Source organism: Pelophylax lessonae (assembly GCF_965119305.1).
Source record: "Pelophylax lessonae genome assembly, chromosome: 1".
In the NCBI taxonomy this organism is placed as follows: domain Eukaryota; kingdom Metazoa; phylum Chordata; class Amphibia; order Anura; family Ranidae; genus Pelophylax; species Pelophylax lessonae.
The window spans coordinates 477,836,321-477,863,798 of NC_138768.1; the positions used below are offsets into that span (position 1 = coordinate 477,836,321).

At 44.0% G+C, this 27,478-nt stretch overlaps 1 protein-coding gene across 12 annotated transcripts in view; it reads right to left on the bottom strand.

Moving 5' to 3' along the window:
* Positions 1-10,923: 10,923 nt before the first annotated feature.
* The window catches only part of PTPRS (protein tyrosine phosphatase receptor type S), a 540,344-nt gene continuing 523,789 nt past the window's right edge, over positions 10,924-27,478 (bottom strand). For all 12 annotated transcript variants that reach the window (XM_082243959.1, XM_082243967.1, XM_082243958.1 and 9 more), the window contains one exon: positions 10,924-11,082. In XM_082243959.1, the coding sequence (XP_082100085.1) occupies positions 11,014-11,082 (69 nt within the window). In that variant the 3' untranslated portion in view covers positions 10,924-11,013. The remainder of the gene's footprint in view (positions 11,083-27,478) is intronic.

Sequence of the window (27,478 nt, forward strand, 5' to 3'; positions counted from 1 at the left end):
ACTCCTTAATTAAAGAGCTAGTCCTCGATTTACCATCATATGTGAGGGACACTGGTGATGTCTCTAATAAGATCAATAGACTAAGGTTTATGGGGGAGTTGATACTTGTAGGGATTGATGTTGAGTCCCTGTACACATCGATACCCAATGACTGGGTTATCTTGGCGCTCTATCACTTCCTGGATAAAAAGTTCCCATTTAATGGGCCACAAAATGAATTTCTGGCTGAAATTCTTGAATTAGCGCTGTATAACAACTTTTTTAAATTTTTGGGGAACTACTATCAACAAATTAGAGGCACCGCGATGGGTGCTCCCTGGGCGCCCTCTTATGCCTGCTTACATCTTGGCCTCTGGGAGGAGGAGACGGTGTACGCCTCCTCTGTGTACCTCAGCCATGCATGGATCTGGCTGAGGTACATAGAAGATGTGTTCATAGTATGGAACGGTACACCGTCTCAACTTGAGGAGTTCATGGAGGAACTCAACCATAATAGCAGGAATATTCATCTCACCTTTACAATGGACCGGGTACAAATCTCCTTACTGGATCTCAATATCCGCCTGGAGGGCGGCACTCTTGTAATATCTACCTACAGGAAGAGTACAGCTACCAATACCCTCCTCAGAGCGGATAGTTCCCATCCGGACCCCCTTAAGAAGGGGATACCGGTGGGGCAGTTTATCAGACTGAAGCGGAACTGCTCGAAGTACGGAAATTATTTAAAAGAGGCTAAAAAACTGTATGCACGATTTAGAGAACGGGGGTACTCACATCGTACCCTCCGCAGAGCCAAACGAAGAGTGGGACAAAAAACTAGGAAGAATTGCTAACACCCAAAATTGGAATCAGAGATAGACCTATAGCTTCCTCAAGATTGATCACCAAGTATGGGAACCAGTGGCAAGAGGTGAGAAAGGTACTAGAGTGCCACTGTCACATTTTACAAAAATCTGAGAGGTTAAAGAATATCGTTGGCCCAAAGCCCTTAATGGTCGCTAAAAGGGCCAGCAACCTCGGAGACCACCTTGTCCATTCAGAATTTACCAGAAAAAAGGCCCAAAGGAATTGGTTAGCTGATCTCCCAAGGCTCAATGGCATGTACCCCTGCGGACATTGCAATATATGTAAGTTTGTGGATAAATCAAATTCCTTTTCGGACTCTAGTGGGGTGAAAATGTATGAAATAACATCTTTCATTAACTGTGGCACTTCACGCCTATTATACCTAATTGAATGTCCATGTCACAAACTGTACGTTGGAAAAACGAAGAGGCAACTTCGGGTAAGAATAGGGGAGCATCTCAAAAGTAACTGCCTAAAAGAGGAAACACCCCTACAAAGAGGATTACACTTAGTCGAAAAACACAACGGCAACCCGAAAGGATTAAAAGTAAAAGGATTCTGGGCATTAAATATATCTCCCAGAAGGGGAGATTATGATAAGATGCTTTCATGGGAAGAAAAAGCCTGGATTTTTAGGTTACATACCTTATCTCCAGTAGGACTCAACACTGAGATGAGCCTCAGAATATTATTGGAACCTTAGTGACTACTCCCCCGTTTCTCTGAGTAAATCTGTCTCTTTTTAGGAATTTTTTCCTTAATTAAATAGCATAAATAATAAGGTTTCCCCTCCTCTTTTCCTTTTGATAGCCTTTTAAATTCTAGTCTGTACTAGGTACATTATGTAGGCCCCGATACTGGGACATGTTCCTAGCAATATACTCAGGGCTGTCTTTACCGCAGGGCAAACCAGGGCAACTGCCCAGGGCCCAATCTTTATTGAGGGGCCCAAAGCAGCTGCCGCTTGAACCCGCACATTGGATGATGCTGAGTGCACGGAGGCTGCATTCCCGAGCAAGCCAGCAGAGAGGGGGTGGGACTGGGAGCTCCACTGATGCTCTGATCCCCGCCCCATGCATCCTGTATGTTCGATCAGAGCGGCTGTAGGGAGAGCAGTGATCGGAGAGGGAGCCCTGCCCCCAGACCTTTGTATTCCCCTGCCAGTTTAGAGGGGGGGGGGGTCAGAGCATCAGTGGAGCTCCCAGTCCCGCTCCCTTGCTGTATTCTGTCTGGTAGGATTAGAAGTGCTGCCGGTAGTGAGAGCAATGATCGGAGTGGGAGCCCCGCCCCCAGACCTCTATTCCCCGCAGCCTACATGCTCGGGAGTTAGCAAGCAAGATGAGAGTGGGAGTCCCATCCAGTGACCTCTGACGTTGTATAATGAGCCCAGCTGGCCAGGTATGTCCTTACACTAATAGAATGCCTACTTTTCTAAAACCCTGAGCTGTGTTATTCAACTGTAAAGTGTGCATTGTTGAAAGTTTTCTGACCATCTCCTGTACCATGTCCGCAGCCTCTGACCCCCCTCTTGTACCATGTCCACAGCCTCTGACCCCCCTCCTGTACCATGTCCGCAGCCTCTGACCCCCCTGTACCATGTCCGCAGCTTATGACCCCCCTCCTGTACCATGTCCGCAGCCTCTGACCCCCTCCTGTACCATGTCCACATCCTCTGACCCCCCTCCTGTACCATGTCCGCAGCCTCTGACCCCCCTCCTGTACCATGTCCGCAGTCTCTGAGCCCCCTCCTGTACCATGTCCGCAGCCTCTGACCCTCTCCTGTACCATGTCCGCAGTCTCTGACCCTCTCCTGTACTATGTCCGCAGTCTCTGACCCTCTCCTGTACTATGTCCGCAGTCTCTGACCCTCTCCTGTACCATGTCCGCAGCCTCTGACCCCCCTCCTGTACCATGTCCGCAGCCTCTGACCCCCTCCTGTACCATATCCGCAGCCTCTGACCCCACTCCTGTACCATGTCCACAGCCTCTGACCCCCCTCCTGTACCATGTCCACATCCTCTGACCCCCCTCCTGTACCATGTCCGCAGGCTCTGACCCCCCTCCTGTACCATGTCCGCAGCCTCTGACCCCCCTCCTGTACCATGTCCGTAGCCTCTGACCCCCCCTCCTGTACCATGTCCGCAACCTCTGACCCCCCCCTCCTGTACCATGTCCGCAGCCTCTGACCCCCCTCCTGTACCATGTCCGCAGCCTCTGACCCCCCTCCTGTACCATGTCCACACCCTTTGACCCCCCTCCTGTACCATGTCCACATCCTCTGACCCCTCTCCTGTACCTTCTCCACAGCCTCTGACCCCCCTCCTGTACCATGTCCGCAGTCTCTGAGCCCCCTCCTGTACCATGTCTGCAGCCTCTGACCCTCTCCTGTACCATGTCTGCAGTCTCTGACCCTCTCCTGTACTATGTCCGCAGTCTCTGACCCTCTCCTGTACCATGTCCGCAGCCTCTGACCCCCCTCCTGTACCATGTCTGCAGCCTCTGACCCCCCTCCTGTACCATGTCCGCGTTCTCTGACCGTCGCTTGTACCATATCTGCAGTCCCTGACTGTCTACTGTAGTATGTCTGCAGTCTCTGACCATCTTCTGTAGTATGTCTGCAATCTCTGAGGCTCTCCTGTAGTACGTTTACAATCTCTGACCCTCTCCTGTAGTATGTGTATTAATGTGCCGCTTTACTTGCGCAATTATTTGGGATTGCTCCACTGCTCAGTCAGTGGTAATATTGTGCAATTAGCTGTAGCAATCAATAATCAGTGGACAGTAGTGATCCGCTGTAATCTCTAGCAACCAATCAGTGAGCAGAAATAATGTGCAGTAACCTTTAGCAACCAATTGGCAAGCAGAAATGATGTATTGTAACCTCTAGCAACCAAATGTAATCACTGCATGATCTGCTGCAGTAAACTGATTTTGAGTCTACCTGCTATTTTTATGTATGTCCCAAGAACGGAGGTGGGGGGGCCCAAGAAAATTTTTGCCCAGGGCCCAATCAATATTAAAGACGGCCCTGAATATGCTCCAATAAGTACGCAATCTTATTCAGGGGTAGGGACTTTTGTGGTCCTCCTTAGGCCTGTAAGTTTGTTTACAGTTTCTCTGTGCTTCCTCTGTGTGTATATTTTCCAACAACCATGGGCCAAGTCTTTGGATTGCATTTTGGTATAAAAGTGTAATTAAATTTGGTCCAGGGATATCAACCTGTTCGCGCCCGCGCTATAGCCAAAAGACGGTTACAGCGCGGGCTCTGATTTCCGGGAGGCCGTCTTTAAACGGCCTCCCAGTAACAGGCTCCCCGCGCGCGCGCATCGGGGAAAATCTGTGTCGGCCGTGTCCCTTAGACACAGCCAATCACAGATAGTGGTGAATGGGCAATCACAGCGGCCATTTACCACGTGATCAATGAGAGATGATCTCAAATGTAAACATATGAGATCATCTCTCATTGACAGCTCTCCTTCCTCACACAGAGACTGCGTGTGAGGAAGGAGAGATCTGTGAGTTATTATTGAGCGTTGAGAGTGTGCAGTTGAGCGATCTGAGTGCCCACAGTGCCAGAGTGCCCACAGTGCCAATCAGTGTGACCACAGGGCCCATCAATGTGCCCACAGTGCCAATCAGTGCCCATCAGTGTCACAGTTCCCATCAGTGTCACAGTGCCCATCAGTGTGCCCATCAGTGTCACCGTGTCCATCAGTCATCAGTGCCACCAGTGTCACGTCTCAGTTTCACCATGACAAAAGGGCCTACAGTGTACTCAGTGTTATCGGTGCTATCAGTGTCATCAGTGCCATTAGTGTGACCGTGCCAGTGCCCACAGTGCCATTGTCAGTGTCATAAGTGCCATCAGCATCACCGCTACAGTGTCATCAGTGCCTACAGTGTCACCGTTCCTCGCTGTGCCATCAGTGTCACCGTGCCTCATTGTCAGTGCCCATAGTATCACAGTGCCCATAGTGTCAACGTGCCATTAGTGTCACACAGTGCTGCATATCAGTGCCACCTATCAGTGGAACTTCATTAGCATCCATCAGTGTAGGATCAACACCACAAACGATGGCAAAGAAATTATTTTCAGCTGAGGAGGCGTACAATATCCTTAGTGTGGCCGACGAGAGCAACGGGGAGCTCTCTGCTTCGGTTTCTTCTTCGGATTCAGAGTCTGACTCCAAAGTAAATTACGAGCCGGTCGTAAGCAGTGGGACGCTGACAGACTCCGACAAAGAAGAATATTGTGTGCCTACCAAACGAAGGCGTTCTGGTGAGGAGGAGGCAGTGGCATCCACCAGCTCCGCAGTGCCATCCACCAGCACCACAGTGCCTCGGCAAGAAAGGCCAAGTACAAGTTGGGTGTTACCTCACCCCCAAAGGGTTAGGACCCATGCCAGCCTTCCCTATGCCCTTCAGAACCCCTTGTGGCTTCCTCCTAACTCAGGAGAAGCCATCATCCCCCCTTTCACTGCCCAGCCAGGAGTCCAGGTTAACACTGAGAACTTTGCCCTGATAGACTTCAATTTAATTTTTACAGAGGACCTACTTTCGTCAATTGTGGCCCAGTGCAACCTGTACGCACAGTAACCCCACGTCTTATTATTCCTGTCCCTGTGAGTGGAGAGACCTTTTTTTTAGGCCTCACCTTCAATATGGGACTCAATAAAAAAAATGAATTGCGTGCATATTGGTCAACCAAACCCATCTACCACATGCCAATCTACTCTGCAGTAATGCCCAGGACCAGATATTTAATGATAATGAGGTTCCTACATTATAATGACAATACCCAGTGCCCTCCCCGAAATTCCCCAACATATGACAAGCTTTATAAAATTTGGCCACTTCTAAATTATTTTTCGGAAATATTCCCTCAATTATTTACCCCAGACCAACATATATGTGTGGATCAGTCCCTTGTTAAATTTACCAGCAGGCTGGGCATCAAACAGTTTATCCCCAGCAAACGGGCCCGCTATGGGGTGAAGGTTTATAAATTATGTGACCGAGCCACAGGGTACACATATGCCTTCATGGTGTACGAAGGGAAGGACACCCAGCTGCATTCCTCTGAATGTCCAGACTACTTGGGATCAAGCGGGAAAGTTGTTTGGGACCTCATATACCCTCTCCTAGAAAAAGGCTACCACCTTTACGTAGATAAATTCTACACAAGTTTGCCCCTGTTCCGCAACCTTCACAGGAAGAAGACTCTGGCATGTGGCACCTTCAGAAAAAACAGGAAAGGCTTTCCTCAAAGGCTCGTAAACACGAAGCTAAGAAGAGGGGAGACGGCTAGTCTGCGAAATTAGGAAATTCTAGCTGTGAAGTGGAGGGACAGAAGAGACGTCTACATGCTGTCTTCAATCCACAATGACAACTACGTGGAAGCCCCAAAAAGGAATGGCCCAATCTGAAAGCCAACATGTGTCCACGAGTACAACTTGTTCATGGAGGGAGTGGACTTCAATGACCAAATGATGGAATCCTATCTACCCACAAGACGAACATACCATTGGTATAAAAATGTCTCAATTTATCTTTTTCATTTGGCCACATACAATTCCTACATAATTTACCGCAAGTCCACTGAAAGCCCCCAACCCTTCCTTTATTACATGGAGGAAATCTTCACTGCCCTTATATTCCCAAATGGCCCACCAGAAAACATTCGATCCGATGTAATAAGTAGACTTTCTGAACGCCATCTTCCCAGTAAAATCCCTCCCACACAAACAGACAAAATACGGCAGAAAAAATGTAGGGTGTGTACCAGTGCAGGAGTTAGAAGAGACACCCGTTTTTATTGTCCCCAGTGTTCTTCCAAACCAGGCCTCTGTATAGAAGACTGTTTCCGCCGTTACCATACTTGTCTAAATTATTAGTTAAGTATTATTATGTAGTCCTCAATTCCTGCCATTTACTTTCACCCCTTATGCCACTGTATGCTCCTGAACTGACCCTGGCCTGTTATTCAACTACGCCTTTGCCTGCTGCTTTTGTACATATGTCTGCCTGCTCTGGAACTGACCCTGGCCTGTTATTTGACCACGCCTTTGCCTGCTGATTTTTTACATACCTCTGCCTGCTCTGGAACTGACCCTGGCCTGTTATTCTACCATGCTTCTGCCTGCTGCTTCTGTTCATACCTCTGCCTGATCTGGAACTGACCCTGGACTGTTTGACCATGATTTTTGCCTGCCTCTTGGAGTAGTGGGATTCATACCACAGGGGTCTCACATATGTGAGGGGCTCCAGAATTGTTTTTCTGGATGAAGAAAACACATTTTTTTGTTTTTCTTCTTCCCAGATTAGGGTCTGGAGACCAGAGGCTTCAAAGAGATTTGGGTGGGAGAAGCCTCTATCGCTGTCCCCATTCTATCCCGACAGAGGCCCTACTTCTGCCTGCAGGACTTACTGCTATCATGCCTCTGCCTGCCGCATGAACTGACCACATCTCTGCCTGCTACCTGAACGTTTTTGTAGCTGGCGTTTTTTTGGGCATTTTTTGGGCGTCTTTGGAGGCAGGCATAACATCTGAACTTCTGTATAGGGGTATATATACACACACACTTATATGTATTTATACACATACACATATATAGGTGTTATAGCAGAGAAGCCATATGGGTGTTAATTATTTCATTAGCGCAAGCATAGGTTTCTGCTATTTTCACACCTATATGTGTGTATGTGTATATATACATACATGTGTGTGTGTATATATAACCCTACACAGAAGGTCAGATGTTATGCCTGCCTCCAAAGACGCCCAAAAAAAACGCCAGCTACAAAAACGCACAGGTGTGTTTTTGCAGCAGGCGTTTTTTTGGGCATTTTTTGGGGGTCTTTGGAGGCAGGCAAAACATCTGAAATTCTGTATAGGGGTATATATATACACTCACTTATATGTATTTATACACATACACACATATAGGTGTTATAGCAGAGAAGCCATATGAGTGTTAATTATTTCATTAGCGCAAGCATAGGTTTCTGCTATTTTCACACCTATATATGTGTATGTGTATATATACATACATGTGTGTGTGTGTATATATACCCCTACACAGAAGTTCAGATGTTATGCCTGCCTCCAAAGACGCCCAAAAAAAACGCCAGCTACAAAAACGCCCAGGTGTGTTTTTGCAGCAGGCATTTTTTTGGGCATTTTTTTGGGGTCTTTGGAGGCAGGCAAAACATCTGAAATTCTGTATAGGGGTATATATACACACACACACTTATATGTATTTATACACATACACACATATAGGTGTTATAGCAGAGAGCCATTTATGGCTCTGTGTTCCGTGATGTTCTTCAAGAAATGGATTTTACAGGTAAGTATGAATTAAAAATCCATTTTTTTACATTCATTAAAGTTTTTTTTTTTTTTTTGCGTTTGCAAAATTGCGTTCTGCCCAAATACAGTGTGATATAAAATATTGAAAAAACTGCCATTTTATTCTCTAGGGTCTCTGATATAATGTTTGGGAGTTCTGAGTAATTTTCTAGCATATTTCTGATTTTAGCTTGTAAGCAACAAATGTCAGGCCTGGTCTTCAAGTGGTTAAAGTGTATTTTTTCCCAAAATATTGCGTTTGCAAAATTGCGTTCTTCCCAAATACAGTGTGACATAAAATATTGGAACGACCGCCATTTTATTCTCTAGGTTCTCTGCTTAAAAATATATATAATGTTTTGAGTAATTTTCTAGTAAAAGTAGGAGCAAAGTGTCAGAATTGGCCCAGTATGGAGGTGTTTAAAAAGGGATTTACATCTTTACCAAGTAACTATAGACCTGTTAGTTTAACTTCTATAGTCGGGAAGATACTGGAGAATTTAATAAAAGACCACATAGATGAGTTCTTGCTGGAAAAAAAAATATTTTAAGCAACAGACAGCGTGGATTCATGAAAGACAGAAATTGCCAGAACAATCTGATTTTTTTATGAGGTAAGCAAAACCTTGGACAGAGGGGTGAATGTGGATGTGGTATAAGACACATGCTGATTTTTGGGAGGTGCTAATGTGTAAAGGTGGCCTTACTCTCACTTGCGTGTGCTTTATATACTCCTGCAGGTCATGCCGTTAATGTAACCCTTATAAAAACAATTTCATATTTTGAATGCATTTTTGGTGCTCTGAAAATTCTTGAATTCAGTCATTTTAATTTTCTGACAGCCCATCTTTTTTGTTTTTTCAGACAGAAAATTAGTCAATTTTTTAATTTCAGGCTTTAATACAAAGTTGATATTTCTACTTGTACAGTATAATATAATCAATACATCACATTTCTGCTGTACCTTCGGTTATAAAGACATTTGCTTTTGGTGATTTAGATGAACAGAGGCTTGAGGCTAATATTTATATCATTAAAACCGGCTTCCATATTGTTAAATGCAATATGCCCTGAACAGGGAACACATTTCTCACCCTTTTAACTTAAAACAAAACAAAAAAACAAAAAAAAACAACTTAAGCAGTGCAAGTGCCTTTTGCGTCATATTCAGAATGCCCTTTTGTTAGGTTTACATGGCTCGCTTAGCTACAGGATTAACAGAATCTTACTGATTGTTCCACAAGGTGAAAAGTCTTGAGCAGCAGATGCAATTTTACATGAGACACTTTTTGTAGGGTTTGCAAAGCTGGCATTAATGTGGGGGCCAGTTAGAACAGTTTCAGATAGCTGCCAAGTAGCACAATTTGGTTTTAGATGGGTATTCCCTATATAAATAAATAAATAAATATAAATATATATATATATATATATATATATATATATATATATATATATATATATAGTATATATATAAATATATATAGTGTATCATACCACCATCTATTCTTTTACTTCTATCAACAGCTACTCTGGATATTATTATAAATTAAATGGTCAACAGAAGAGGCTCGTAAAACTAGTTGAGGTGCTGTTTTATGTCCCCCACCTGTTTCAGTAACAAATATTTTGGTACATTTATGACAAGCCCAAGTTCCTCTGTCAGAATGATACGCTAAAAATGTATGTACATACATATATGTATGTATGAGGATCCTTTTATGATCTGGAGTAGAAAAGTAGTTTGATGTTGACCTGTGTATGTAGTTCCCTTCACGCTTAACATCTCCACAGTGAAAAAATAGTATTTGAACAGAATATGGACAGCAGCACGTTTCTTCATTTCATGGACATTAATCTATTTACAAAAGGAACCACAATATAAAAAAGGAGTCTAATTTTAATGTCACTTGAATGGATACAAATACAATACTTAAAGCAAGCTACTGGCATACACTCAAAAGTATTATACAAGCCACACTCCCGTGGTTGTGGACACTGCATCATGTACATAGAAAAACCCAAGTTGGCTGCAGTCGGAAAACTGTCAGATGTTAATCTGCAGCAAATTTCTGTCTTATCTTCTTCCAAATGAAAGTTTTGTGAACTCTTATAGTGAGCCAAGATCAGTAAGATTTAGAAGGTTGTGGCCTTTTGCAGGACTTAAATAAGGATATGTGTGAGTTGTTAGTAATATGTTTGAACATAATCACGATTTACAAGGAATGTTTCAAGTCAGAGGCAGGTTGTAGTGGCTCTGCAGGTAAATTACAATTAATCCATGCCATAGTTTACACCAAGGGCCTGCTTAATTTCACTTTTTGCTTGAGAGTTTTTCTTTTTTTTTCTTCTTTTTTTTGTTTTTTTTTAACAAAGGCTCTCTGTTAAGACACAAGCATACATAACTAAATTTTACCATTTCACAAGAACATTGCTGTTATTCTGCCCAAACGGTTCTACTTTAAAATACTCAAATAACATGAACCTCAAGGATGCCACATTATTTTCTCCTATTCTTCTAATAAAGAACATATATTGTTATGCTATCTGAGAGCACCACTTCCGTTTTGAGATCCATGTATACTCAAGGAAAGGGCTTGAGGTATCAGAACCAAAAGCATTTTGAAATAGAATTGACCCAAGTGTCAAAAATAAGCTCTGCACCACGGAGTTCTGAATGTGAAGTCTGTAGAAATGTTTTCAGTAACCTCCCATCCCTGGTGCCATTATTATGTAGTTTATATGATTACTCTTTTTAATAGGGTCAGCAGAGACTGCATCAATATCAGTGGTTGATCATGTTCACTTTTAATGGCTTCTTATGTTGCATAGTGATCAAAGCTACCCAGATACTCCAAACTGGCTTGGTAGCAAAACTGGTATTCATCCTAAAACAAAAAGAAGGAAAAAAGGTTAGCAGTGTTTTTCTATATTATATATATATTTATATACATATATATATAAATATATATACACATTTCATTTTAATCTATATTTTTGTTGCAGAAAATAGGTATACACACAGCACATAAATGCTGATAAGACTTCACATGGGGTGGACAAACAATAATACTTTAACTTTCCAAATAGCAATATTCAAGATGTAACACAGAAATAATGACATTTTTGAACATACCAAAATACCCTTTCTTGGCTACGTTTAGACTAAACTGCCTTGCCTCTGAATTCAATCTGTGTTCGGATCACTTTTCAGAGGTGTTAGGGTTAAAACAGGTTTTACATTGCATCATCACTGTCTGTCTAACGAGCCTTTTAAGCTTTGCTGTGTCCCTCAGTGAACTCTCTCTTAAACTATAGTTTAAACCTCTGCCTACAGGAGGATTACATGCTAGGCACAAAAACTGTAGGCCAGCCCCTGGGGCCATAACCCTTTCCTTAGGCTTCGTTTCCACTGCTGCGGCTACAGAGTCGTGCTACTTCTAGCGCGACTCTGTAGTGTTACTTGTTCGCAGTGAAGTCGGCCCAAAAGTAGTGCACAAACTACTTTTCAAGTCGCCGCAACTCAAGTTGCGGCAGTTAGAACGGGCCAAATAGAAATGAATGACTTTTGACTTGCTGTGCGACTTGACATGTGTGCAAGTCGCAACAGTGGAAACGGAGCCTTAAGCAGTTCACTCTGTTGCAGGAAGAGAGCTCAATTTATGTTTGTACCCAATTTATGTTTTGAATAAACTTCCGTTTGGACTTCAACATTTCTGTGTAGTGCTTCAATTACAGATCCAAAGATTTCCTCCACAACCCAAGATGACTGTAGTAAGCTTTTGGTGTTCAGAAGATGACTACCTATTATGTGAATGCTTTACATGGAGACTTGTCAATAGACAAGAATTGAATTATAACACTAATGTTGCATACACATGATCCCAACATTGGCTGGTTAAGCAGGAACCGGCCAGCATTCAGACAGTGTGTACAGCTGCCTGTCCAACAGAAAGCGCTCTCACAACCGGCTTCTGTTGATCGATCTTGCTGGTAAAACCAGCATTCGACCAGCAGCTGACCAGCACTTGCAGCCACTGTCGGGGAACTGGAGAAAGTGCAGAGAAGGGCAACCAAACTGATAAGAGGCATGGAGGACCTCAGCTATGAGAAAAGATTAGAGGGACTGAATCTATTCTCTCTTGAGAAGAGGAGATTAAGGGGGATATGATCAACATATATAAATACATAAGGTGTCCATATAGTGAACTTGGTGTTGAGTTGTTCACTTTAAGGTCAACACAGAGGACAAGGGAGCACTCTTTACACCTAGAGGAAAACAGATTTAGTCTCCAAATATGGAAAGGTTTCTTCACCGTAAGAGCTGTGAAAATGTGGAATAGACTCCCTCCAGAGGTGGTTCTGGCTTGCTCACTAGATTGCTTTAAAAAAGGCCTGGATTCTTTCCTAGGTGTACATAATATAAATGGGTACTAAAATGTTTTTTTAGCTAAAGTTGATCCAGGGAATATCCGATTGCCTCGCGGGGATCAGGAAGGAACTTTATTCCCCTGCTGTAGCAAATTGGATCATGCTTTGCTGGGGTTTTTTATTGCCTTCCTCTGGATCAACTGCGGGTATAGGATTGTGTACAGTATATGGGATTGTATGGTTGGGTTTTCGATACTGTTTTTTTTTTTGGTTGAACCAGATGGACTTGTGTCTTTTTTCAACCTGATTAACTATGTAACTATGTTACTATGTCTGATAGGTGTATTCTGGTGTGGGGTAGTCTCCCAGTCAGAACACAAATTGCTCAGCAGGGGAAATCCCTGCACGAACATTACTTAGTTAGTATGGTGACCCCTTCGTTTTTTTCATTTAGCCCACTTGGTTGAACGAAAAAACCTTTGTATGTGTACCCAGCATAACACCCAGTGCCACCAATTCAGTACAATAGGATAGGTAACTATGTCCCGTAATTAACTCAGTAGTTCTTGTTTGTGTTTCCTCACCTTGCATTCCTTTCTCTACTACTGCAACTGGTAGAAGTTTGAAGCTTTGACAACCCACAGGGTAGAGACTACACATACCTCTCTCCCACCTATGAAACACTCTTGCATAGATTATTTATTCACCTCCCACAGACCTCTATCCCTGATGTCGAATGCAGAAATAGCAACTATCCTCCTATCAGATTGCTCCCTAATGCTCATCCCCATACCCTTAGCAGCAACACATGACAGGGTGTATTCATGGAGACTCAATTAGTCATTCCTCCATGACCTAGATGTCATGACTGATGAACCAAAAAGACTGATACTTAAGCTGACCAAACACTGTTCCAAATGTGACCAGTCTAGCAGGGGATCAGACGAATTTTGATCAGTGTGGTTTCTCTTACTCGACAGAAGTTATTAATTTAATGGACTTCTGTCAAAGGGACATTTTAGAAAATGGTACATCGATAAGTGGCTGCAGTCACTGATCAGTGTATTTTTCCAGTGGTGGGTGCTGCTGTCAGAATACAATGTCCTAGAGGATTCATCCATCCAGCTTATTTGTGTAGATGCAGGAATCTGTTGTTTATTTTTTTTGTTGAACCAAAAACAAAATCTAACCATGTTAAGTCTTACTGCCTGATTGCTGACCCCCTTTTCCTCTTACAGGGCCAGAAATGCAAAATTAGAGGGATATACTTTAAACATAGAACAAGGCAACAAAAAGCTGGCAATATACAGTAAGTGGTACTAACAAGAAAGAACTAGAAGAACATTTTGGAACTAATTAGTTTACTTGGCAACAGGTCAGTAACATGATGGGTATAAAAAGAGCATCTTAGAGAGTCAGAATGTCTCATAAGTAAATACAGGCAGAGGTTCATCAATCTGTGAAAAAATCTGTCTCTAAAAATTGTTAAACAATTTCAGAATAATGTTCCTTATGAAAAATTGCAATCATCTACAGTAATATACAGGTTCATCTCATAAAAATAAAATATCAAAGGGCTAATTTATTTCAGTAATTCAATTCAAAAAGTGAAATGCATATATTTTATTTAGATGCGATAGACACAGGGTGATCTATTGCAAATGTTTTGTTCTTTCAATTTTGATGATTATGGCTTACAGCTAGTGAAAACCCAAAATTCTGTATTTCAGAAAATTTGAATAATACATAAGACCAATATAAAAAGGATTGTTGACTTACTGAAAAGTTTGTCCATGTACAGTATGGTATGCACTCAATACTTGCTCGGGGCTCCTTTTGCATTAATTACTGCATCAATGCAGTGTGGCATGGAGGCGATCATCCTGTGGCACTGCTGAGGTGTATGGAAGCCCAGGTTTCTTTGATAGTGGCTTTTAGCTCATCTACATAGTTGGGTCTGGTGTCTGTCATCTTCCTCCTGACAATACCCCACAGATTCTCTATGAGGTTTAGGTCAGGCAAGTTTGCTTGCCAATCAAGCACAGTGATACCACAATCATTAAACCAGGTATTGGTACTTTTGGCAGTGTGGGCAGGTGCCAAATCCTGCTAGAAAATGAAATCAGCATCTCCAAAAGCTGGTCAGCAGAGGGAAGCAAGAAGTGCTCTAGAATTTCCTTTTAGAGGGCTGCGCTGACTTTGGACTTAATAAAACACAGTGGACCAACATCAGCAGATGACATGTCTACCCAAATCATCACGAACTGTGGAAAAGTTTGCATTTCATTTGGAAATTAAGGTCCCAGAGTCTGGAGGAAGAGTGAAGAGGCACAGAATCCAAGTTGCATGAAGTCCAGTGTGAAGTTTTCACAGTAAGTGATGATTTGGGGAGCCATATCATCTGCTGGTGTTGATCCACTGTGTTTTATCAAGTCCAAAGTCAGCGCAGTGCTCTACCAAGAAATTGTAGGGCATTTCATGCTTCCCTCTGCTGACCAGCTTTATGGAGATGCTGATTGCATTTTCCAGCAGGACTTGACACTTGCCCACACTGCCAAGAATACCAATACTGGGTTTAATGATCATAGTATCACTGTGCTTGACTGGCCAGCAAACTCGCCTGACCTAAACCCCATAGGGAATTTGTGGGGTATTGTCAAGAGGAAGATGAGAGACACCAGACACCCAAGAATGTAGATGAGCTGAAAGGCGCTATCAAAGAAACCTGGGCTTCCATAACATCTCAGCAGTGCCACAGGCTGATCCCCTCCATGCCACGCCACATTGATGCAGTAATTCATGCAAAAGAGGCCCCCGACCAAGTATTGAGTGCATACTATACAGTGCATGGACATACTTTTTAGTAAGCCAACATTTCTGTATTAAAAATCCTTTTTTTTATTGTTCCTATGTAAATTTCTGATTTTCTGAGATACTGAACTTTGGGTTTTCACTAGCCTTAATCATCAAAATTAAAAGAAAGAAATGCTTGAAATATATCACTCTATGTGTAACACAGTATCTAACAAAAGTGAGTACACCCCTCACATTTTTGTAAATATTTTATTATATTTTTTTTCATGTGACAACACTGAAGAAATGACACTTTGCTACAATGTAAAGTAGTGAGTGTACACCTTTTATAACAGTGTAAATTTGCTGTCCCCTCAAAATAACTCAACACACAGCCATTAATGTCTAAACCACTGGCAACAAAAGTGAGTACACCCCTAAGTGGAAATGTCCAAATTGGGCCCAAAGTGTCAATCTTTTGTGTGGCCACCATTATTTTCCAGGACTGCCTTAACCCTCTTGGGCATGGAGTTCACCAGAGCTTCACAGATTGCCACTGGAGTCCTCTTTCACTCCCCCATGATGACATCACAGAGCTGGTGGATGTTAGAGACCTTGCTCTCCTCCACCTTCCATTTGAAGATGCTCCACAGATGCTCAATAGGGTTTCGGCCTGGAGACATGCTTGGCCAGTCTATCACCTTTACCCTCAGCTACTTTAGCAAGGCAGTGGTCATCTTGGAGGTGTGTTTGGGGTTGTTATCATGTTGGAATATTGCCCTGTGGCCCAGTCCCCGAAGGGAGGGGATCATGCTCTGCTTCAGTATGTTGCGGTACATGTTGGCATTCATGATTCCCTCAATGAACTGTAGCTCCCCAGTGCTGGCAGCACTCATGCAGCTCCAGACCATGACATTCCCACCACCATGCTTGACTGTAGGCAAGACACACTTGACAGCCATGCAGACCAATTTGATGCAGTGTGCAACGTATGGTCTGAGCACTGACAGGCTGACCCCCCACCCTTTTAAGCTCTGCAGCAATGCTGGCAGCACTCATAGGTCCAAGTTTCATAGACAACCTCTGGATATGAGCACGTGCACTTAACCTCTTTGGTCGACCATGGTAAGGCCTGTTCTGAGTGGAACCTGTCCTGTTAAACCGCTGTATGGTCTTGGCCACCGTGCTGCAGCTCAATTTTGGGGACCTGGCAAACTTCTTACAGCCTATGCCATTTTTATGTAGAGCAACAGTTCTTTTTTTCAGATCCTTAGAGAGGACTTTGCCATGAGGTGCCATGTTGACCGGTATGAGAGAGTGAGAGCGATAACACAAAATTGAACACACTTCTACCTATTCACACTTGAGACCTTGTAACACTAACAAGTCACATGACACCTGGGAGGGTAAATGGCTAAATGGACCCTAATTTGGACATTTTCACTTAGGGTTGTACTCACTTTTGTTGCCAGTGGTTTAGACATTAATGGCTGTGTGTTGAGTTATTTTGAGGGACAGCAAATTTATACTGGTATACAAGCTGTACACTCAGTACTTTACATTGTAGCAAAGTGTCATTGCCTCAGTGTTGTCACATGAAAATAAAATATTTTCCAAAATGTAAGGGGTGTACTCACTTTTGTGAGATACTGTATATATAATATATATATACAGTATCTACAGTATTTTTTAATTAAATTACTGAAGTAAATTCACTTTTTTATATTTAAATGTTTGAGATGCACCTGTATACCCCTTGTTACTCATTCACAAAAAAGTAAAATGATAAATAAACACTAAAATGTGCAAAAGTTCCAATTTCTGTATAGGAACTGTGAACAATTTTATGTTAAACTCCTGGAATCTCACTGAAGAGGAAACCAGGATCATAACTCCCTGAGATGGCTAGTAGATATTCTATATTCTGTTGTGAAGTTATTACCCTACATAGCAAACAAGATTGATGTATTTATTCTCCCTTCTACAGGTGCATCTCATAAAATAAGAATAGCATCAAAATGTTCATTTATTTCAGTGATTCAATTCAACAAGTGAAACTCATATTTTATATAGATGCGTTAGACACAGAGTGATATATTTCAAGCAGTTCTTTCCTTTAATTTTGATTATTACAGCTTACAGCTTGTGCAAACCCAAAATTCAATATCTCAGAAAATTAGAATATTACATAAACCAATAAAAAAAAGGATTTTTTAATACAGAAATGTTGGCTTACTGAAAAGTATGTCCATATACAGTATAGTATGCCCTTAATACTTGGTCAGGGCTCCTTTTGGCACTGCTGGGGTGTTATGGAAGCCCAGGTTTCTTTGATAGTGGCTTTCAGCTCATCTGCATTGTTGGGTCTGGTGGAGCCCAAACCAAGTATTGAGTGCATACTATACTGTACAATTACATACTTTTCAGTAAGCCAACATTTCTGTATTAAAAATCCTTTTTTTCTATTGGGCTTATGCAATATTATAATTCTCTGAGATACTGAATTTGGGGTTTATACTAGCTGTAAGCCATAAACCTCAAAATTAAAATAAAGAAATGCTTGAAATCTATCACTTTGTGTGTAACACATCTACTGTATATAAAATATATGAGTTTCACTTTTTGAATTGAATTACACAAAAACTTTTTGATTATATTCCAATTTTATGAGATGCGCCGGTATATCCTTTATAAACAAGCTAAACAGATAGGGTCTCAGGGCTGAACCCCGGGGAAAGCTACTCACTACCTTAGGCTATTTAAAAAATGAGCCATTTATCACTCTCTGCACAAGTTCCTGTAACCAGTTCTCTTTTTTTTACATACAATTCATAATATGTGAATATCCCTTAACTTGAAAAATGAAGCCTTTGCGGGGAACTGTAGCAAATGCCGTATCAAAGCCAAAATAAACGATGTCCACTGCTCACTTCCTCATAGAAAATTATTAGGCTGGCCTGACAAGACAGCCTTTCATATGCTTGTTGTTATTTACAATGCATTTCTTGAATACAGTACCTTGCATACTATTGATGTAGGGCTGACTGGTCTGTAGCTACCTGGTATACCTGTACATCTCAACCCTATTTTGAATATCAGTACCACATTTGCTTTTCACCAATCATTTGGTACCATTCCAGTCAGTAAAGTGTCCTTAAAAATTAGGAACAATGGCCTGGCTATAACTTGGTTAAGCTCTTTGGGGACCTGTGGCTATAAGCCATCTGCTCCTGGAGATTTGTTTGCATGATGTTTTTCGCGTCTTTTTTTGAACCTAGATTTCAGTCAGGTACAGAGGTGTCTTAAAGACAAAACCAAAAATGACATGTAGCTGTATGGTTCAAGTTTGAATTCTCAATTGTTTCATACTGTTTCTTTAAAATTCTGTGTATATATATATATATATAGCCCCCACAAAAAAAATGGATTTTTGTAAGAACTTACCGTAAAATCCTTTTCGCTTAAGCTCATTGACAGACGTAGTCTTCTTGATTCTCAAGAGCTGGGTTATGTTGTCTCCGCAGGAGTAGGACTAGGCAGAATGACAAAACGTTCTGGCTCCACCCTAGGGGCAGTCCCTGAGGGTATATCCTCCCTCTCTCTGCTACAGGGAATCAGTTCTGTTTAAAGCAGTACAGAGAATTTAACCCAACCCAACTCAATGATAGAGGGGCGGGTACTACGTCTGTCAATGAGCTTAAGAGAAAAGGATTTTACGGTAAGTTCTTACAAAAATCCATTTTTCTCTATCGCTCATTGACAGACGTAGTCTTCTTGATTCTCAAGAGCTGGGACATCCAGAAGCAGTGCCACAAATGAGGGGTGGGATTGACAAAATCAAATCCAATCTAGAAGGCCCAACCGGTGCCAAACTAGAAGTTTTAAAGGCTCATTATAAACAAAGAATGAGGCTAAAGAAAAAATTTTCCAACGGAAAAAACCCTCGAGGTAGACCACTGGTCTCCTCAAATTGCGGCCTGCAAAACCTTGCGGCCAAATGAGGCATCAGACGATGCCATTACATCAACTTTATAATGTTTAGAGAAGGTATGCACCGACGACCAGGTAGCCGCCTTGCACACCTGGACCACTGACGCCTGATGGCGAAAGGCCCATGACGCACTAAGTGCCCGAGTGGAGTGCGCCTTAACAGGGAACGGGGGCTCCCGACCCTTAATAGAATAAGCCTGCACTACCGTCTGTCTGATCCATCTGGAAATGGTCGCGGCAGATGCAGGCAACCCCTTTTTGGGTCCATCTGGGATCACAAAAAGTGAATCCGTCTTGCGAAACGAGTCTGTCGTTTTCAAGTATACCCTGATCGCCCGGACCACATCCAAGGAGTGCAAAGCAAATTCCCGAGGATGACTGGGCTTAGGACACAGGGAAGGTAATACAATTTCTTCATTCAGATGAAATTCTGAAACCACTTTTGGTAGGAAGGATGGATTCGGACGAAGAACCACCTTATCTCTATGAACCACCAGATATGGTGAACGACAAGATAATGCGGCCAGCTCTGACACCCTGCGTGCAGAAGTAATAGCCACCAAGAAGGCCACCTTCTGGGACAACGTGGGTAGAGGAATCTCCCTAATATCTTCAAAGGGAGGTTTCTGAAGAACCGACAACACTAAATTAAGATCCCAGGGGGGTAACGGCGCGTGCACTGGCGGAGCCAGATGTCGCACCCCCTGGATGAAATTCCGCACCAAGGAATGAGTAGCCAAAGGCTTCTGAAAGAAGATGGCTAATGCTGAGACCTGACCCTTGATAGTACTCAAGGCCAGTTTCTGCTCAACCCCTTGTTGCAGAAAAGCCAATATTCGACTAATCGAATAAGACCGAGGACGGAACCCCAAAGGTTCACACCATGCAATGTAGGACTTCCATGTGCGATGATAAATCTTTCTGGAAGTCGCTTTCCTTGCTTCAACTAGAGTAGGAATAACTGAAGCTGACAAACCTTTGTCTTTCAGCACCTGGGTCTCAATAGCCAGGCCGTTAAAGCCAGCGATCGTAAAGCAGGATGGAAGATAAGTCCCTGAGACAGTAGATCCTCTCTGAGAGGAAGTCTCCATGGGACGTCCGCCACCAGTCTGACCATGTCGGCGTACCAAGCTCGACGAGGCCAGTCCGGAGCTACCAGGATTACTGGGATTCCTTCCTCCTCTACCCTGCGAAGAAGTCTTGGCAGTAACGCGAGAGGAGGGAAGGCATATATTAGCTGGTATTGCCCCCACGGGGCGATCAGTGCATCTGCGGCTTCTGCTAGAGGATCGCGGGAGCGAGCCACGAATCTCTGAACTTTCCTGTTGAATCGTGATGCCAACAGATCCACATCCGGGGTGCCCCACCGTAGGCACAACTGGTGGAAAACGTCTGGATGGAGGGACCATTCCCCCTGATCCAGGGTCTGACGGCTGAGATAATCTGCCTGCCAATTCTCCACCCCCGGAATGAACACCGCAGAGATTGCTGGAACAAATCGTTCCGCCCAGCGAAGAATGCAAGCCACTTCTTTGGCCGCTCGGACACTCTTGGTGCCCCCCTGATGATTGACATAAGCCACGGCCGTGGCATTGTCCGACTGGATCCGAACCGGGCTGCCCTGGAGCTGCTCGGTCCAGTGAATCAGACAAAGTCTGATCGCTCTCAGTTCCAATACATTTATCGGTAATCTGGATTCTTCCGGGGACTAAAGTCCCTGGACAGATAACTGACCAAGAATTCCTCCCCATCCGGATAGACTGGCATCCGTGGTCACTATCGTCCAATATATTGGCAGAAATGACTTTCCCTGGCTGAGCATTGGAGACCGAAGCCACCAAACCAGAGACTCTCTGGTCTGTTTGCTCAATCGTATCTGATTGTCCAGGGATTCCGGATTCCGATTCCATCTGAGAAGAATCTCTTGCTGAAGAATTCGGGTATGGGACTGGGCAAATGGGACTGCTTCGAATGAAGCCACCATCAACCCCAGAACCCTCATGCAAGTCCGAAGGGAAGACCAGCTGTTGGACAGTAACAACTGGACTGCTGATTGAATCTTTCGGAGTTTCCCTACCGGAAGGAAAACTCTTGTCCTGACTGTGTCTAGAATTAGACCCAGATATTCGAGCCTCTGGGCGGGAACCAGAAATGACTTTTGCTGGTTCACCAGCCACCCGAATTCCTGTAAAGAAATCATAGTAATTTCTATGTTTTGTAGCAAGGTCTGAGGAGACTCTGCATGAAGCAGAAGATCGTCTAGGTAACCTAGAATCGATATACCTCTTTGACGCAGAAGTGCCAACATTGGGGCCAACACCTTTGTGAAGACCCGCGGAGCCGTGGCGAGACCGAAAGGTAACGCCACAAACTGATAGTGGTTCTCCTCTACGGAAAAGCGTAGAAAACGCTGATGTCCTGCGAAAATGGGAATGTGAAGATAGGCGTCCTTGATGTCTATGGACGCTAGGACATCCCCTGGATGCAGGAAGGCTGCTACCGTGCGAATGGACTCCATTCTGAATCTTCTTATGTTGACGAAAGAATTGAGTGCTCTTAAGTCCAGAATTGGACGCACTTTGCCCTCTTTCCTGGGTATTGTAAACAGGTTTGAATAAAACCCTTGAAACCGTTCTGTCCAAGGAACGTGGACTACCACTCCTTGTTGTAGTAGATCTGTGACTGCTCTCCGCAGATCTTCTAGACGATCCGGAGATAGTCGGATATTGGAAGGGAAGAATCGCGCCGGTGGGAGGGATCGAAACTCGATCTTGTACCCTGACTTTATGACTTCGCAAACCCATTTGTCCGGGATTCTGGAAAGCCATGGATCCGGGAACCGGCGAAGACGTCCCCCCACCCCAGTTATGGGTGGGGGCGCACCTTCAGGCTTTGGATGGTTTATCTTCAGGTCTGGAGGGGGCGGGCTTTTGCTTGCCCGACCAACGACCCCTGAAGCCTCCTGCAGGAGCTTTGGAGGACTTAGTTTTTTCACCCACTGGACGAAAAAACCTCTTGTGAGCAGAAAAAGAAGGCCCTCGTTTTTGACGAGTTCCTCTACCTTTAAAATTTTGCGGTAAAAAGGTGCTTTTTCCACCGGTGAGATCCTTAATGATCTCATCTAAGTTGGCTCCAAATAGACGCTCTCCTGAAAAGGGGATATTAGCCAATGCTTTTTTGGAACCTTGGTCGGCTAACCAACCTTTTAGCCACAGTGTACGCCTGAGAACCACTGCTGAGACTGATGCTCGCGCCATTAATGGAGTGGCGTCTAACGCCGCATCACATACAAACTGTAACCCCTGTATCATTTGTTCCAACAAATCTGATACCGCCTGAGGGACTTCTTCTAAGTCCCGGCGTAACCACTTGGTCCATTCAGTTACAGCCTGCGAAACCAGACCAATAGCAATTATTGGCCTGAAAGCTGATCCAATCAAGGAAAACATGGTGCGAGACATAGCTTCTATCTTGCGATCCACTGGATCTTTAAAAGACGGAGCGTCTTCTAAAGGAATAACCGTGGCTTTATTCAATCTAGCAATAGGTGAATCCACCACAGGTGGTTCTGTCCATCTCTTAATAAGGGTTTCCTCAAACGGATAACGCCTGTCAATGCGTTTAGAAATATTAAAAGTGCGTTTTGGCAGACGCCATTCTTCATCGATTGGATTGCCAAAACATTTGGGCAATGGAAAAACCTTTGCCACTTTGATGCGCTTTTTAGTCCCAAAAGGGATCTCAGTTTCAGCTATTTCTGATGGAATACCCTGTAACCTTAAAGTCTCTTGAACAGATACAATGAGTGCGTTTACCAACGCTTCCTCTCGGGCTATGGCGGATGCCGAAACATCCTCCTCACTGTCTGAAGAGACAGGACCCGAGACACCAATACCAGATGAAGTACCTGCAACTGCAGAAATAGGCTCAGAGTCTGAATCCGAGGCTTCAGATAATAAGGGGTTAGGCGGGGGTCGCTTTCTTGCGCCCTGTCCCTGACAAGCCACTTCCACCCGGGACACAAAAGTTTCCATAATAGCTGACAAAGATTCAATTGTCAATGGGGTGCTGGAGGATCCCGCAGACCCCTCGAGGGGATCCGGAGGAGATACATGAGTGGCAGGGTCCTTGTTAATACAGGACACCTTTGCCAGCAAAAACAAAAAAACTTTTTTTTTTTTTTTTTTTTGTGTGTCTCCCCCTAGCGCAATAGCGCCCCTCAGAGTACCTGCTTCTCGATCCCAGAGAGAGAGAGAGGGACCCCCAAGGCTCACCAACCGATGCAGTGCAGTTTCCAACAAACTGCAGTCAGCGTCTGTCTTACACAGACTGGAAGGAGCTGTTTGCTTTTTCCCGGGCAGAAGGCGTGGCTCCGCCCCCTGTGTACGCCTTCCGGCGTTCCCAGCCCTCCACGAGGAAGCTGGGCTCACAAAACATGGCCGCCCCCATAGAAGAGACATAAGACTCCAAAAACATGGCGGCCGGCGTGACCTGAGGACATACATGCATTCGGTCTACGGCAAAATGGCGGCGGACCGCCGATATCGTCTTCCCAGCACATCCACCTGTACTCTGCTAGAGGTGACATATGGATCTACAGAGATACACTGCACATAAGGTAGGATTATACCTCCTATGTCTGCTGTAATGTTACAGTCTGCTGGGTAGAGTGTTAGCTCTTGAACCAAGTCCACTTCCCACAAACACATGCTGTATTACAAGGGGGACTTGTAAGTATCAGATATATACTGACCATATATGGAGGGGCCCATAATATATACTGCCTCATAATGAGGAAAAAAGGGAACGTTTACTCACCATACCGAACCGACAGGCACCCTCTCTTAACAATACCCTCTCCACCGGGGTGGGGGTTTGTGGACGCCTCGACTCTCTGGTACCTGGCGTCCAAGCGAGCTTTTAACTCGCAAAGTCAGTCCCTTTACTGGGACTCCGTCGCGGCCGACTCAGCGCACTGGTCTGCACGCGCTTTTAGGCAGAAACCGGGGTGACCACTGGATCTCAACATCCAGCCCGTCGCCCGGCCCCGCATACTTACTTGAATATGTCGCGGCCGACCAAGCGCAATGCCATGGTCTGCGCGCGCTCGTAGGCCGGCTGGGGTGACCACAAGTGTCGCCCAGTCCGGCATTTTTGCTTGAAGATCTCACAGGAAAAAACACTGGAGAAAAACTACCTAAAAAAATGTCTTTTTCTTAAAGAAAAAAAGTCTTGCCAGGACCAAAAGATCCCAGCAAGGAACTTAGGTCCTTACTCCTGACTAGACAGAAAAAAACTGATTCCCTGTAGCAGAGAGAGGGAGGATATACCCTCAGGGACTGCCCCTAGGGTGGAGCCAGAACGTTTTGTCATTCTGCCTAGTCCTACTCCTGCGGAGACAACATAACCCAGCTCTTGAGAATCAAGAAGACTACGTCTGTCAATGAGCGATAGAGAAACTTGAAATCATTCCAAAGTTCTCAATTTGTATTAATTTCCTAGATACATAGTATACATAGTAGTTGAGGTTGAATAAAGACAATAGTCCATCCAGTTCAACCTGTGTAGGTGTGATCATTTCCCAGACCCCTGAATGTTTTTATCCTTGAGATGTATGTCCAAGAGTCTTTTAAAGTAGCCATACTCCCCGCAGTTACTACCATTTGTGGTAGAGAATTCCACGGTTTTGTAGCCCTTACTGTAAAGAACCCCCTGCGTAGCCTGAGGTTAAAACGCTTCTCCTCTAATCGCATTGTATGGCCTCGTGTCCTCATGCATTCCTTGCGACTGAATAGTTTATTTTCTATGCTCTGATCACCGTTGAGGTATTTGTAAATTGCTATCATGTCCCCTCTCAGGCGTCTCTTCTCCAGGGAGAATAAATCGAGCATTTCTAAACGTTCTTCGTAATTAAGGTCCTCTAATCCCCTAATACGTTTTGTTGCCCTTCTCTGTACTCTCTCCAGCTCCAACATATCCCTTCTGAGGACTGGTGACCAGAACTAAACAGAATACTCCAGATGTGATCGGACAAGTGATTTATAAAGTGGAAGGATTATAGTTTTGTCTCTGGAATACATCCCCTTCTTTATGCATGCTAAGATTCTGCTGGCGTTGGCAGCCGCAGCTTGACATTGCATACTATTGCTAAGTCTATCTGCTACTAAGACTCCAAGATCTTTCTCCATTTTTGATACCCCCAGAGGTTCCCCCCCTAGCGTGTATTTTGCCAATTCGTTATTAGTCCCTAAGTGCAATACCTTGCACTTATCCACATTAAACATCATTTGTCATGAAGTTGCCCACTCTGTTATTTTGTTCAGGTCATTCTGTAAGATTTCTGCCTCCCGATGTGAAGTTATTGCCCTGCTCAATTTTGTGTCATCTGCAAACACTGAGATCGAGCTACTGACCCCGACCTCAATGCTGTTTATAAATAAATTAAACAAAACTGGACCCAGAACTGAGCCTTGGGGGACCCCACTTACCACCTCAGACCAGTCTGAGATGCATTTTTTACTACCACCCTTTGGACACGCCGCTTTAACCAGTTCCATATCCAAGAGCAAACCTTGTGGTCGATGCCTGTGGACCTTAATTTATAGTTCAGCAGTTTGTGGGGAACTGTATCAAACGCCTTAGAAAAATCCAGGTACACCACATCCACTGGTCTCCCACTGTCTAGCTCACAGCTAACCTCCTCGTAGAATGTTAACAGATGTCTACAATACAGTCTGCTCTACTAATATCTCCCTTTGTAATCACCTTTTGAGATGGACTGAGAGGTGTCCAAGTGTCCATTTTCAAGTGTAAATGGTGACGAGGGATGAGTCCATGTGAAAGACTACATCTCCAACACAGCTTTAGATGGGCATGTTCCTACCTGCTGGCCATTGGATGGTACAGACTTTTATCAAGTTACTAATGAGCACACTGCATAGCTAAAGTCTACACCAACCGATGCCTAGCTCCCTCTCTGTAACATGAACACCCAAGAATGGCCAGGGATGTATGGTTTCACTCTGGCTTGGATGGAATGGCAGTACAGTGACTATGAGATGCAGTTTTGCAATTGGCAGGGAGAAGCTGATGTATTTCCCCACTCCCAATTAGCTAAACTAAAACAGCAGCTGCAGGGATGGATCGAGGATATGCACACATTTTCATAGTAAGAAAAAAAGATTTCAACAATACCAATTTGGACTTTGGTACTACTGTAAGTCCACTGTTATTAGCATTACCACTGTGATTATAAAACCTGTTTTTTTGGCTGTATAGCTTGAAGAGAGGAATGTATACACTTAGGCACCTCCAATAGTGGGATTTTTGACTTACCGTAAATCCATTTCTCCAATGTTCATTGACGGACACAGCTTCTTATCTTCTTGACCACTGGGTTATGCTGCCCCCTACAGGAGTAGGACACTAGGCATGAAAAAGATTGACTATGCCTATGGGGCAGTTCCAGGAGGTATACTCCCACTCTCAGCCATAAGCACTCAGTTTTGTTACAAGCAGTTTCAGAAGAAAGCCAACTCCACAGAGGGGTGGTTGCTGTGTCCGTCAAAGAACATCAGAGAAATGGATATTGGTAAGTCAAAAATCCAATTTTCTCTTTCGTTGATTGATCCACCCTAAAAGAGGACAATGTCATTTAAACAGCAGCTTGCAAAACATTACGGCCAAAAAAAGCATCCGCAGATGCCAACACATCCACCTCATAAAACTTTGTGAAAGTGTGCACAGACAACCAGATGGTCGCCTTGCAAACCTGTGTCACTGACTACGCAGAGGGGACACAGACACAGCCCACTCCCCTCTATGGGGCGGTTGGATGGAAAAGAACCACCTCTCCATTTCCATCAGATCTGCCAGACAGATGGGGAATAAATTCCCATCTGTCTGTTTTTGCCAGACAGGATCAGATTGGATGGCAGCGGGTATCAATGGACAGGAAGGGGTGGAACAAATTTAGATGGGGGGGAGGGCACCTGATTTTATTCTTGCCTAAGGCAGCACAAAACCAAAACACATCACTGCTCTCACATTTACTTTTAGATTGTCATGTTGTTCCCTTCATCCACCTACCTACCTTTTCCTTCCTTCCCAAACAGGGTCTACCCTTTGATA